At 40.5% G+C, this 14,198-nt stretch overlaps 3 protein-coding genes across 4 annotated transcripts in view; 2 read left to right on the forward strand and 1 right to left on the reverse strand.

Annotated features, from left to right (window-relative positions):
- Window positions 1-2,451, reverse strand: part of LOC137078373 (FYVE and coiled-coil domain-containing protein 1-like) — a 41,368-nt gene extending 38,917 nt beyond the window's left edge. For both annotated transcript variants that reach the window (XM_067445595.1, XM_067445593.1), the window contains exon 1: window positions 2,228-2,451. The gene's annotated coding sequence lies outside the window, so the exon portion shown is untranslated. The remainder of the gene's footprint in view (window positions 1-2,227) is intronic.
- Window positions 2,452-7,923: 5,472 nt separating this feature from the next.
- On the forward strand, window positions 7,924-9,848 carry xcr1a.1 (chemokine (C motif) receptor 1a, duplicate 1). Its single transcript, XM_067447170.1, has 2 exons — window positions 7,924-8,050; window positions 8,190-9,848. The coding sequence occupies exon 2, from the start codon at window positions 8,246-8,248 to the stop codon at window positions 9,257-9,259; it is 1,014 nt and encodes a 337-aa protein (XP_067303271.1). The 5' UTR covers window positions 7,924-8,050; window positions 8,190-8,245; the 3' UTR covers window positions 9,260-9,848.
- Window positions 9,849-11,391: 1,543 nt separating this feature from the next.
- LOC137079158 (S-antigen protein-like) lies at window positions 11,392-12,105 on the forward strand. The gene has a single exon (XM_067447120.1). It carries the CDS (start codon window positions 11,392-11,394, stop codon window positions 12,103-12,105), a length of 714 nt encoding a protein of 237 aa, XP_067303221.1.
- Window positions 12,106-14,198: the final 2,093 nt, after the last annotated feature.

Consider the following 14,198-nt stretch of genomic DNA (forward strand, 5'->3'; position numbering starts at 1 on the left):
GATTCCGTGTCTGGATATGTGTCTTGTCCTATAAGATTCTTATCTGATTCCTATAGGATTCTGTGGGAAGACAACACATAAATATCCTTTATCATAATTTCAAGATTTTAATGGGATCCAATTGGGCCTCACACACACACACACACACACACACACACACACACACACACACACACACAATATTACTGTAAACAAAGTTTAGTTAGGCTACTTCATTAATTCATTCATTGATAATTTATTTATTATGATAAAAAGTAATAATAAAAAATATCACAGGACAACGTGAAATTCCATTAAAATAAATCAGAATGTCCAATAGCCTATTCTAAGAATCCAGGATAAACTGAAATCCCAACAGGATTTTTTGACAAAAGTAGCCTGAATAGCCAACAATAGTATATTCAGTCTTGACACAAAGATTACCAATTAATTGTGAAAATAATTTTCTTTAAATTGCTTCACCTTATGAAAACGCATCTTAAACTTGTTATTGGTGGTGTTAATATTTTGGATATGAAGTGTAATAGGGTAACTCATATCAGAAAGTGTCTTACTTAAGTGTCTTAGGCCTAGTCGTTGTTACCATAAAACACTTTTAAAATGAAAAAAAAAAAATTCTCTATACCTTTAAATGAGAAAGTTTGTTCAGTTAGTTTTTACTGCCAAATAAGGTAAAAGGACTCACTAGCTCCTGCATAATGACTAGGTAACTAATTAGTGATGCATTTTATGACTTTATTCAGAGTAAAGAATATGATTAAATACATTTCACAAAATGTTGTGATAATTGGTCAGTTAGTTAATAGTTATTAATGAGGCTAATCTCAGTCAGTAATTATTGATTACTTAATTAATAACAATAAATCAAACAATAAATTGATTAGTTCAGCTTGTTATAGTTAAAGGTGTCATAACCTGGCTTTAAAAAAAAAAAAGGTCAACTAATGACGTTTGTGTGGTTTTTACATTCAAAAACATCATAACTAATAATAAGTAATAGGCTATTTTCTACTCTGGTTTTGAGGCTCTCTCCAAAACGCTGGGTTTTGATGGGCGTGCCGCACTGGAGACTTGAAAGTAAACGGCTAGGATTGGATAAGATTTGCATATTTAATGAGCTCCACTGTCAGTTCAATGACATGAGAGAGGAGAGAATGAGGGAGAACCGACAACCGGAATGATTCTCTCGGTCACAGGGCTCGTAAACTTCTTTATCAAACAAACACAATAGGTGTGTTCGACATCGGATTGCGGCTGGATGCATGCGATCGGCAAACGGAGACGTGAAGTCAGACACTTTCTGCTTCCCGTGGTGACGCTTGCGCTGTGTTGGCAAACTTTATCACAGCTGAAGTTAAATAAATGCAATATTTCTCAAACACACAGATATTTCAGATTATATTTTCATTCAATACTTGATGTACTGCTTAATAAAGCGTCTGTTTGGACAAGAATAAAGTTCAACATATAAACCTACACTATCAATGAAGTGTTGTCAACGGTTTTTATCAGTTTTAGTTCGATAAACATGATAATATAACATCACGACTACATGAAAAGAGGTTTTACTGTTATAAATTAATGATTTGTGAGCATTAGTGGAACAGAAGGTTTTAGAATAAACACGAAACGCATGTGATCGCTGTCATGCGGTGAATCCGGCCAATCGTGGATCAGCTGTGTCGTCATCAGAGCTTGTGCATCCTCCTGCAGCCACCCTTGAGAATCTGCAGCGAATGCATCAGCTGGCTGCTCTCGAATCGCTCTTGCCGTACTTTGTTGACATACGTCACAGTCCCGTGCCATCGGCGATGCCTCAAGTCGGACGAAATTTCTAACCGGCATGCACTGCTTCAAGTCAGCCGCCGATCGGTCTGCGCATCGCTGGGTGAAGTTGAACAAGCCTAATGTTTTATTTCTCATCGACATGCGATTGATTCAACTATTATTTTAATATTACACATAGCCCGCAAGATCGGACGATATAAGCGTGAACCGCGTGCACACATACATACACGTTCAGCACGCGCGCCACCCTTCAGATGTCAACAAGAGAGAATAGCAGAACAAGAATGGAATATATTGAGATTCATCTGCCTGCCGGGCTTTGCGAGCCCTGACCCATACGTGTCTGAGTCCAGCGTGCTGAGGTATGTTCTGTTAGACACGTACACATAAGTAAAATGATCTATAACAATGCAGTACAATTACATATAAAATTACTCACATTGGTGTTGCACCATTCCCGTCAGATCCAAATCCTGCATCGACCGGAGATTTGTTTACAAACGATCCCACAGTGAACTTAAGTGAACATGGCTGTGTGCTGGAACTTCATTAAAAATGAAATTCAACCACACGTTCCTAATATTAGGATCCGTAGAAAGCTTATGCAGCAACTGTGTTCTTCCATAATCAGGAATAGTGCAATATCTTAATCTTCCTCCTCGGCATGAAATTGTTGTTGACCAGCTAGCACGAGCCCTCCTTGAGTCAGTGGGCGGGGCTACTGGATTAGACGTGCTGTAGATTCTGTAGAGGCGGTGTTTCATCACGCACTGACGTCAGAAGCATGGGACCGTTTGCTGAGCCTGGCGTCTATACAAGCTTTTCTTTGACTAACAAGGAAGTTTTCAGCTCTGAAACTTACAGGATATTCTTATATTACCATGACCTTTTATATATCTAAAGCTCAAGGGAAAGTTGATTTCTCAATGCATCCCCCCTTTAATAGTAGTAGCTTAAGTGTTAATGTAGTGCTACTTATTAATCATGCATTACTTCCTACATAGTTATCTGTTAATAATGGACCATTATTCTAAAGTGTTACCAACAATTGCAGTGCTCTGTTCAACCTCTAGAGTTTCGCTCTAGTGTTAGAACCGGTGAATGCTGTTTGCAGGTTTCATAAAGAGAATGATGTCGCATGTGAGCGGCAGCGAGTCATGTTTGTGGTTCAAATAGCTCAATATGAGAGGCAACGAGAAATGCAAAGACCTCAAATAAAACATCATCATGTTTTAAAGAAGAGTGGCTTGATTTGGTGGAAATAACATGATGGGCACAGACAGCATGGTAACAAAAGTGACATTTACAGTTAGGCCTACAGCTACACCCACCACAAGTGAAGTGCAAAAACTATAAACAACTCAGTAGGCTAACACGTCAATTTAAGTAGATGTATGTGTGGTTTGAGTTTCAGAGATGTAAAAGTGTTCACATGTTCCCTTGAAGTCAGCTATTAGATCTATTTTATCTTTTTTTTTCTGTGCAAACTGAAACTGATATAATAGCCTATCACTTTAAATACTTAAGTTAGTTTTTAAATTATATTATAGGCTGCTTTATACTGCATGATGAAACCACTTATGTATGCTGTAAGGTCTGGTATAAAGAATGTTTTTGCTATTGGGTGACCAAAATGTCCACCCAATAGAGAAAAGTTTTGCTCATCGAGAATGTTTTTAGAGGGAACATTGCTCACCAAAATGTTCTTTGTGTAATCTTGAATGTGAAATGCTCACACATTTTTGTCATTGTAAATATTCAGAAGACTTTTTTGAAGTAGGTATTTATGATGTTTTTTGATATAAAATAATCAAAATATATGAGTCAATGATTCATTTTTTGGACTGTAATAGTGACTCCAATATAATTGATAGCACATTAAAACTAATAATTATTCTTGGGAAGTTTTATATGCATAAAGTTAAAGTAGCCGAATGTCTATTTAATATTTGTATAGCTTAAATATTTTATGACTCATTAAATTAAATAACTACAAATACAATTTATAAAAACATCTCCCATGCTGAATTATCCATTGAACGTAAGATCTATGATGTAAGATCCCCCAACTTCAGTTTGATATTAAACGTCATTGTATTTTTTTTTTTTTGAAAGCTGAAAAAAAGAACATTATTTATGGAGGTGAGACAGCATTGATTCGCTGGAAATGGATCCTGAATTTCAAAATTCTGCTCCACCAGCTAGGACAGAGTTGCAGGTGAGTAGCAAGCGTGTGGCAAGTAGAGCTGAAAAGCCTTCAAAGTAGCAACAAATGCCCTCAGAATCAAAAACACTGGCCCATCAAGATAGCCTGACAAGCCAGACCCACATAAAGATGTTTGGTCTGGAAGCTCACCATAGACAGGGCTCAATCCGAGGGGCGGGATAAACGTCGTCTTTCAAACTCCCTCTGCACGCGATAGGATAGCGCTACAACCAACCAGAGCAACGTGAAGCGGAGCTAGTTGACAAATTAAACTTTCGCCGTATCCGGTCGGCAAAACTCTGAACACATCTTCCCTTTTTAAGAATGACTTCAGTGCCGTTCTTTGTTCTTTTCTCAGAGAAAAGCTTAACTCCAAATCTTCCAGAGTCGCAGTCAAAGCTGATTTGAAAGACTGCCGTTCGCCAGTTTCTGTGTTTACTAGTAGCACGCAAGTGCAACTCTACAGTCATCATGTTAAGCCCCGCCCACCGACTCTACACACAATGTGATTGGCCTGACCAGAGTTTGGTTTTTATAGCTCAGAAGTGTATTGAGAGTTGCTAGACAACAATTGCGGCAGATTAGATTTGCTGCCGCTAGTGTGAGTCTAGATTTCTAGGCTACCATCAAGTAGCTGAGCTTGCAAACATTGTTCAGCCTTATTATCAATGACCCCTGCTCATCGGAATTTGGGTGAGGAGTCAAGGGCATGTGTGTCTGCTTCTCCCTTGCCCAGGTGTGAACTGGCATCCAGTTTTTCCAGAAAGGAGCCAGACACCTTGCCTCTTGTTGTCTCTGACTCATTAGATAAGGATGGGCAGGATTATTATGCACCCCTGGATAAGACGTTGCCTTCACATTCTCGGTTTCAACATTCCCATAGCAATGACGGTTCGGAGCGCAGGATGCTGCTTCTTGAGTGGTGTTTTCACTGCAAAATACGCTCATGATGGCACTCGCCAAGCAGAATTCATGGGCCATTCAAACCTATTGCGTTGCTCAGTCTCTCATCACACTCATTTTTGCCTCTAAGAGGTGTCTGGGTGTTGTCCTAGTCTCTTTATCTGATGGCATTGGACAGTTTGTTTGTGGTAGTCCAACAAGACCCAATCAAAATGCAAACCTTTGTCCACTGTTATGGGCAGAGAGGGGCCCGGTCATAAACTGGGTCCTGGAATGTGCTGTCCACTACAGGTGGGTTCACCGGATGAAGCCCTTAGACAGAGTCTACACTACCCTAGCCTGGAGTGTAGATGCACATATGATCTGTTAGTCAGGATTTGTAACACTGTCTTAAGGTTGAGTCGTGTAGGGAATTCCGTGGCTCATCTTTTGTTAGCACTTCATTTTACTATAAACGATAACCCACTAGACAATAGAGCATCATAGTTGCTTGACACTTCCTTGCAGGCCTTGGGGTCAGTTGTTTTCTCTAACGAAAATGCTCTTGGGCTTATTAAACAAGCTAGGAAGCAGGTTTGGCTAGCACAGTCTAAACTCCCAGAGGTTTCTAAAAATCGTCGCCAGCTACCACTGTTACCTGGACAAATCTTTGGTCCAGCATCCCAAGAAGCTCTTCAACAGAGTTTGTGCAGTGGAGTCTTATTTCCAGCACTTTGAGTGCATTGTGAATTATGGGCCATCTACACTTCGAATGCAGGGACACAGAAAAGGACAATCTTACAGGCCTGCACTACAGGCTGCCTGATCTGATTCTTTCTTGAGAAAGGAGGCATGCATGCCTGCTTTAGACCACCTTCTTGTTCAGCCTCTCGACTACAACTTTGGAGAGGGATAACGAACAATAAGTGGCTCCTCGATACACTCAAGTCTTCAGTTCTGTCACAGACCTCCATTATGCACCCATAACCGGCCTACAGGGGTTCGGGAATCTTGTCAAGCTCTCACTTTATCTCTGGAGGTCCTGGGTCCTTCATTTTGGACCTCAGACACCTGAACAGGAATCTCAAACAGCTTCCCTTCTGCATGATGTTTGTCACAGATGTCCTACAAGCAATCGAACCTGGCATGTGTTTAACCTCTGTGGATCTGAAGTACGCATATTTCAACATCCCTATTGCACCTCATCACAAAAAGTTTTCTTCGGTTCATGTTCCAGGGCAGGACATACCAATATCGAGTCCTACCATTTGGCCTCTCCCTTTCTCCCCGTATATACACACGATGTATCCAAGCGGCACTCAAACCTCTACAACGGGAGGGCATGTTGTTTCTTCCGTAGCTGGATGATTGGTTGCTTTGTGCCAGATTACCTCAATAGGTGGCTAGCAACAACAGCACCTACTGGAGCATGTCACTGCCTTAGGACTGAAGATAAACCTGCTGAAACGCTGCCTTACTCTATGCCAGTCAATAAGCTTTCTTGGGTTGCATCTAGACTCCAGAGTGATGAGGGCCACTTTCACAGCGTGCAGCAGGCAGGCTATACGGGGAGCCATAGCGAAGTTCCAGGTTCAACGCAAGCTACTTTATCTCAGTTTGCTACAGCTAGTGGGCCTTTTTACAGCAGCCTCATTGGCCATTCAATTAGGGCTTTTACACCCTTGCCCATTTCAGCACTGGTTGACAGCCAGATGGTTGTCAGCAGTCCACAACAGTGACAACCAGTTAGTCCATCTCCCTGAGGCTTTTGAGACACAAATGATTTCTACAAAGGAGTATACCAATGGGACCTGTCAGAAAGTCGCACCCTTAACAAAACAGAGGCTGGCGTGTTGTACATGTTTGGCAGGTTAGACAGCACCAGCATCTATGAAATGCCATTCAACTGAGGCTGTGGCTACTTCTTGGACATGAGGCCCCAATTCCTTTGGTCAGTTCTGCTGTGCTGTCGGATGGTATTTAGGTGGGTGCAGTCCTCGTGACTTGGTTACATTCATCTTCCACTATGTTGGACTTCCTCTGGCAGTCTTGTTACTGGCGTAACCTTGTTTCTATGAATCTCTGGTCACGGACTGAAAAAAATAACGAAGTCAGGGTCACAGGCGCGAGACGCGACTCCATTATGTTCAACCATCTCTGGCGGTCTTCCACTGTTCATACCACCAAAGTTACACCAGTAACAGTAACTCTCTCGCCTTTCGTATACAGTCTTCACACAAACAATTGCTTCAATTTATCGCTTAAAGGGTTAGTTCGCCCCAAAAATGAAAATTCTGTCATTAATTACTCACCCTCATGCCGTTGCAGGCCCGTAAGATCCCCGTTCATCTTCGGAACACAAATGAAGATATTTTTGTTGAAATCTGATGGCTCAGAAAGGCCTCCATTGGCCACAATGTAATTTCCTCTCTCAAGACCCATAAAAGGCACTAAAGACGTCATTACAAAGCCCATCACTACAGTGTTTCTAAAATAATTTTAGGAAGCATTTTGTGAATTTTATCTTTATCATGAATCAGTGTTTTGAATCAGCAGTTCGGATCATGTGTCAAACTGCCAAACTGCTGAAATCACATGAAACTTATGATTTAAAAAAAGTTTGTAACATTTGGCATATTTTAAGTACTCAGCTGAACAAAATATATAACACTGGCCTAGGGTTTTTTGGATATTTTACTGCAAAAATCTTACGTATTGCACATTTAATTGCAAATAATCTATTTGACAGCACTTAATATAACAATGAATTTAAGAAATTATTATATTTATATATTTTTATTTTTATATTAAGTAATAAAAGTGGCAAGGCTTGTACACTGTAACAAATAAAGTAAATAATTGGAGTACATTCTACAAGAAAATAACATTTCAGTCCATCTACTTTCATGTTGCGATGTGTTCATTTAATTTTAGGCCTTAATTGTTTGAGTTAAAAAAAAGCCTGTGTATATGTATGCAAGTGTGCTAAGAAAAAAAAAAGAGGAACCATCTCTAGTATAAATACAGAAAAGGTAAACGCCTCCCTCACATTGGATCTGCTCAACTGTTTTGACAAGATATAGTCAACCTCAAAAATAGTGGGGACAATGACTATTTCCTATCAAATTATTTTGAATCCATGTAGTTAGAAAAGAGACACAGTGGAAAGAACAGGTAAGAACTAAATGTCAGGCTTCATTTTGTATTTTCTCAATGGAATTAATTTAGCTAAACTGATTAATGTGACTTTCTTCTGTTGTTTTGTCCTAACGAAAATACATATTTTATTAATGTCTGAGTTGATTCTCCACAGAAAACCATAAAGAACTGAACCAGGACAAATCTGATCTCTGACTGAAGTAGGTTGAGATGTTGCAGAACATGACTGACGAGGGAACAATGGCCTCAGACTACTATGACGAAGACTATGAAGACCAGCTGTGTCGTAAAGAGGAAGTGGTGAAAGTTGGATCTATTATTATTCCAGTCTTTTTCTCATTAGTTGTTGTGTTAAGCTGCATCGGTAACATCCTTGTTCTGGTCATCCTGGCACTTTACGAGAGTCTCAAATCCCTGACCAACGTGTTCATCCTCAATTTAGCTGTGTCAGATCTGCTGTTCACTTTTGGACTTCCATTCTGGGCCTCGTACTACATCTGGGGTTGGACGTTTGGAGAGAGTGGCTGTAAAGTGGTCAAGTTTCTCTTCTATGTTGGCTTTTACAGCAGCGTGTTGTTCTTAACTCTCATGACTATTCAGCGTTATATGGCAGTGGTTCATCCTCTGTCTGACTGGGAGAAACACAAAGGTTTTTCAGTCGCTCCCTTTATCATTTGGATCCTGAGCGGGACGATATCGCTGATTGGTTCATTTCATAGCAAAGTTATACTACATTTTAACAATGCATATTGTGAATATGGCACAGTTGAAATGAAATCTGGCATTGCTTATTTTCAAAATGCTTTTTTCTTCATTGCATTTATAATCATGGGATTTTGCTATTGCAGAATGCTTCAGACAATAACAAAATCTAGGACCAATAAGAGACACAAGACTGTTAGACTAATATTCTGTATTGCACTGGTGTTTTTTGTTGGTTGGGCTCCATATAATATTGTTATGTTCTTAAAATCTTTGACCGATCAGAATATCAAGCCCTTCACAGACTGTCCAGTAAGCATTAGACTCGACTATGCATATTATGCTTGCCGAATGTTAGCTTTTACACACTGTTGCTTGAACCCTGTGTTTTATGTTTTTATTGGCGTTAAGTTCAGGAATCATCTAAAATCAATTCTTCAGAATATCTTTAAAAAAAAAAAAAACCTCGATTCCAGTCAAACCAGATTGGCAAAAAATCAATCACTGGGTTCAATGTACTAAGAGAAAACTCAAGTACTTTTAGCGAATGTATCGAACCAACCATGAGTTCTAAGATGCTCTGAATTTGTTAATGATATACATACACTCTTAAATACACTCGATTTAAAAATAAAATTAAAAATAAACTTTCTTTTTAAGAGTGTAAAGAATCTGTTGTAGCTACTGTAGCATTGTTTTAATATTATAAATGTGCTGGAGTTTATTATCTGAAAGCTTTAAGTCATTGCATATCTACTGCCAATATAATTACAATCGTTTAATATGCATGATTAAAATAGAAAAAAAATAATGAAATGTTGCCTGGAGGAAAACTCTCTATCAAGCAGCAAAAGCATTCATCATGTTATCTGTAATGTTCTTCCTTTCTCTGGCTGAAGTTCTCATTTCATTAAAGGTCATACAAAAATAACTGGAAGTACGTAAGAACCACTGACAAATGCTCTAATTATATGCAAGTGTTGTCATTAAAGCAGAAAAGATTTTCACATGAAATTAAAATATATCTATGTAAATACTTTTTATTTAATGTATGCGTTTACATGATTGTTTTCATGTTTATGTCAAAGCTTGTGTGGTATAAATTCAATAAATGTAGAGTAAAAGTGAAGTACAATATGAGCATAAAGCATGAGTCCAGTTTATGAAACGTGCTTTTCATTCTTAAAAATGAATGTTGTTTATTGGAATCTAGTTACCTTTCCATTACACAAAAGGTTTTTGTTTATAGTGCAAAAAGGTTGCAAACCCATCAAAGGGGTGGTTGCATGCGATTTCACTTTTCTAACTTTAGTTAGTGTGTAATGTTGCTGCTTGAGCATAAATAGTATCTGCAAAGTTACAGCGCTGAAAGTTCAATGCAAACAGAGATATTGTCTTTTAAAGTTATGTCAGTTTATATTTTCTATACAAAAACGGTCGGTTTGGCTACTACGAGCTTCTTCGCCAGTTGGGGACATCATAAACCCTTGCTAGTCACCGCAGATCTGATTTCTGACAGTAATGGTAAGGGGCGTGGCGTTTCCGGACAACCTGTGCTTGGCACTTCAGCCAATAAAAATACAGGAAACTACATTTGCCCATCTAACCAATCTAAGACCATTGCGTTTTTCAGAGGGATGGGCTTCATAGAAACAGGAAGCATACGAGCCGTTCAAAGGACAGTGGAGACAACGGTGTGGAATAAATAAAGTTTAAAAAATAAAAAGTATTAAGACATGTTATACTGCGCCCCATGGAACCAACCCTTTAAAGAGTCCAAAAACTTTTACTGAAAGGTTCTTTGAGGAACCAAAAAAGGTGTTATTTCAGCTATTGCATCACTGAAACCCCCTTTTTGGAACCTTTGTTTTGAGGAATGTGGTCAGTTACAAAAATAATTTTCAGTAGTTTCAATATGGACATGTGTTCTGTTTATCAGTGGAATCAACCATTTTCTCTTATAGCAGGGCAAATCGACAGTCAGAAAGTTAATTGCTATCAAATTATACACAACAGAACATATGCACAAACAAAGTTTCACATCCACAGTCAGGTTCATTTCCTCAAAACTTTTTATTTAGTTTTAAAGATGCTGTTTCTGTTTTCCAGCAAAGGATTAATAGCAAAAATGAGTGTTAAATAAAGAATGCTGTCATGGGCTGGTTCAACAATAAGACAAGTAGAGGATCTGTTAGCAGCAGTCTTACTTATAAAACAATACACTCTGGCATAGGAGAACTGTACAAGAGCAATATAAACCAACCTTGACATTGAAGACAGACAAAGAAATGAACAGAGGGATAAAATACAAAGATGAAACAATGGAGCTAAATGAGACACGTGAACACAATTGGTTTGCTAAGGAAACATTGATCACACATGGGAATATATACATTTTTAGTGTTCCTTGTTCCTTTTTGGGAGGGGGAGGGGGGCATCCTGCCGCCGTAAACACAAACTACACTATATTGGTGGGAGGAAGGATAAAACAGAAACATTTACATAGGAGGAGGGGCAGGAGGAAGCGTCCACGGGATGGGATGAAGAGTCCAGTGGGAAATGGGAAGCAGATTCCACTGGGGATTGGGAGGAAGAGTCCAAGGGGGAATGGAAGGAAGAGTCCATGAGGGAATGGGAGGCAGAGTCCACGGGGAATGAGAGGAAGAATCCACCGGGAAATGGGAGGAAGAGTCAACGAGGGAATGGAAGGAAGAGTCCAAGGGGGAATGGGAGGAAAAGTCCAAGGGGGAATGGGAGGAAAAGTCCAAGGGGGAATGGAAGGAAGAGTCCAAGGGGGAATGGGAGGAAGAGTCCATGAGGTAATTGAAGCAAGAGAACAAGGAGGAATGGGAGGAAAAGTCCAAGGGGGAATGGGAGGAAAAGTCCAAGGGGGAATGGGAGGAAAAGTCCAAGGAGGAATGGAAGGAAGAGTCCAAGAGGGAATGGGAGGAAGAGTCCATGAGGGAATGGGAGGCAGAGTCAATGAGGGAATGGGAGGCAGAGTCAATGAGGGAATGGGAGGAAGAGTCCAAGGGGGAATGGGAGGAAAAGTCCAAGGGGGAATGGAAGGAAGAGTCCAAGGGGGAATGGGAGGAAGAGTCCATGAGGTAATTGAAGCAAGAGAACAAGGAGGAATGGGAGGAAAAGTCCAAGGGGGAATGGGAGGAAAAGTCCAAGGGGGAATGGGAGGAAAAGTCCAAGGAGGAATGGAAGGAAGAGTCCAAGAGGGAATGGGAGGAAGAGTCCATGAGGGAATGGGAGCAGAGTCTATGGGGGAATGGGAGGAAGAGTCAATGAGGGAATGGAAGGAAGAGTCCAAGGGAAAATGGAAGGAAGCGTCCACAGGGAATGAGAGGAAGAGTCCATGAAGGAATGGAAGGAAGAGTCCACGGTGGAATGGGGAAAAGATTCCATGAGGAAATAGAAAGAAGATTCCATGGAAAAATTTGAAGAAGAATCCATGGGCGAATGGAAGGAAGAGTCTAAGGGGGAATAGGAGGAAGAGTCGAAAGGGAAATGGAAAGAAGCAGATTCCACTGGGGATTGGGAGGAAGAGTCCAAGGGAGAATGGAAGGAAGAGTCCATGAGGGAATGGGAGGCAGAGTCTATGGGGGAATGGGAGGAAGAGTCCACGGGGAATGAGAGGAAGAATCCATGGGGAAATGGGAGGAAGAGTCAATGAGGGAATGGAAGGAAGAGTCCAAAGGGGAATGGGAGGAAAAGTCCAAGGGGGAATGGGAGGAAAAGTCCAAGGGGGAATGGGAGGAAGAGTCCATGAGGTAATGGAAGCAAGAGAACAAGGAGGAATGGGAGGAAAAGTCCAAGGGGGAATGGGAGGAAAAGTCCAAGGGGGAATGGAAGGAAGAGTCCAAGGGGGAATGGGAGGAAGAGTCCATGAGGTAATGGAAGCAAGAGAACAAGGAGGAATGGGAGGAAAAGTCCAAGGAGGAATCGAAGGAAAAGTCCAAGAAGGAATGGGAGGAAGAGTCCATGAGGGAATGGGAGGCAGAGACTATGGGGGAATGGAATGAAGAGTCCAAGGGAGAATGGAAGGAAGCGTCCACAGGGAATGAGAGGAAGAGTCCATGAGGGAATGGAAGGAAGAGTCCACAGTGGAATGGGGAAAAGATTCCATGAGGAAATAGAAAGAAGATTCCATGGAAGAATGTGAAGAAGAATCCATGGGCGAATGGAAGGAAGAGTCTAAGGGGGAATAGGAGGAAGAGTCAGAGGGGAAATGGAAAGAAGAGCCCATGAGGAAATGGAAGGAAGGGTCCACGGGGGAAGAGTCCATGGGGGAATGGAAGGAAGTGGAGTTTCAGTGGAGTTCTATATGGAAGCTAGCCTAGAAATCTAGACACACCCTATCCACAACTTTCCTGCAAGTCTTAGTGGCGTCACCATGACACTCAATACTTCCGGTTGAAGGTATCTCAGTTCCGGATTAGCACACATAACAGTTATGCAGCGCTCACACCAGACGCGAGTGACACAAATAAATTGTTGGACGCGTAAACCTTTTGAATCCATTCACATCATTCAATACACAACAGACATGAATTTGCGTCATGGGAGGGGCTTCTGCCAGGCAGCGGCAGTCGTCAGAAGGACGAGCCGAGTTAAGGCTGCTCTCGCCGGGGTTAATGAGCACTGAGCGCCGCTGAGCTCCTGAGTCTCACACCTCCAAAACCTTGCTTCCATAAACCATGCAACATAAACGGACCTGTTTGACATGTTGCCTAGCACCCTACGCACTCCATTCAATGCCTAACGAGCTTCAAATAAACTCAAGACATGTGATGTAGAAGTAATATTTGTATTTTAATATTTGTAATTGTTGAAATGTTGTTCATGTCATACATTGTCAGTAGACTTTTTTTTTAATCAACATGAAAATAGATGCATGAACTTCAATGAATTTAAGTGCATTGTAATAAAAAATTTACATTTCATTGCTGTAAATGTAATTATTGAGTTGATATAATATATTTGTTTAAACTATTTAAAATACTGCAGTAAAACTGTATAATTTTTTTGCAAGGGTATGTTTATTGTTTTCAATAATTTACAGATTTAATGTGTAGCAAGACCGCTCTAACAGCCTAACGTTACTATCCAAATAGAGACCCGCGGGACCCAGCACAACCGAGTACGGCGCCGGATAATATTTGATGGCTGAATGCGGGCGGCAAGATATTATTGTGTGCGAGTTGCGGGAAAATACAATTATTTTACGGGACTCCCGCAAAGTGGAAATATACAATAAAATAAAATAATTAGTAAGAAACAACTAAACCTTTATTTATAATAAAATAAAACCGATTTACAGGAGCATGGACGGAAGGTAACTCTTGCACGGTTCATAGGAACAGCCAAGCCTACACACAGTGGCAAAATGTCTGCGCCGCATAACTCAGGTGAATCGCTTAGTGCTACAGATATTAGTAAGTTCTTGTAAGAT

Source organism: Pseudorasbora parva, chromosome 6 (genome assembly GCF_024679245.1).
Source record: "Pseudorasbora parva isolate DD20220531a chromosome 6, ASM2467924v1, whole genome shotgun sequence".
NCBI lineage: Eukaryota > Metazoa > Chordata > Actinopteri > Cypriniformes > Gobionidae > Pseudorasbora > Pseudorasbora parva.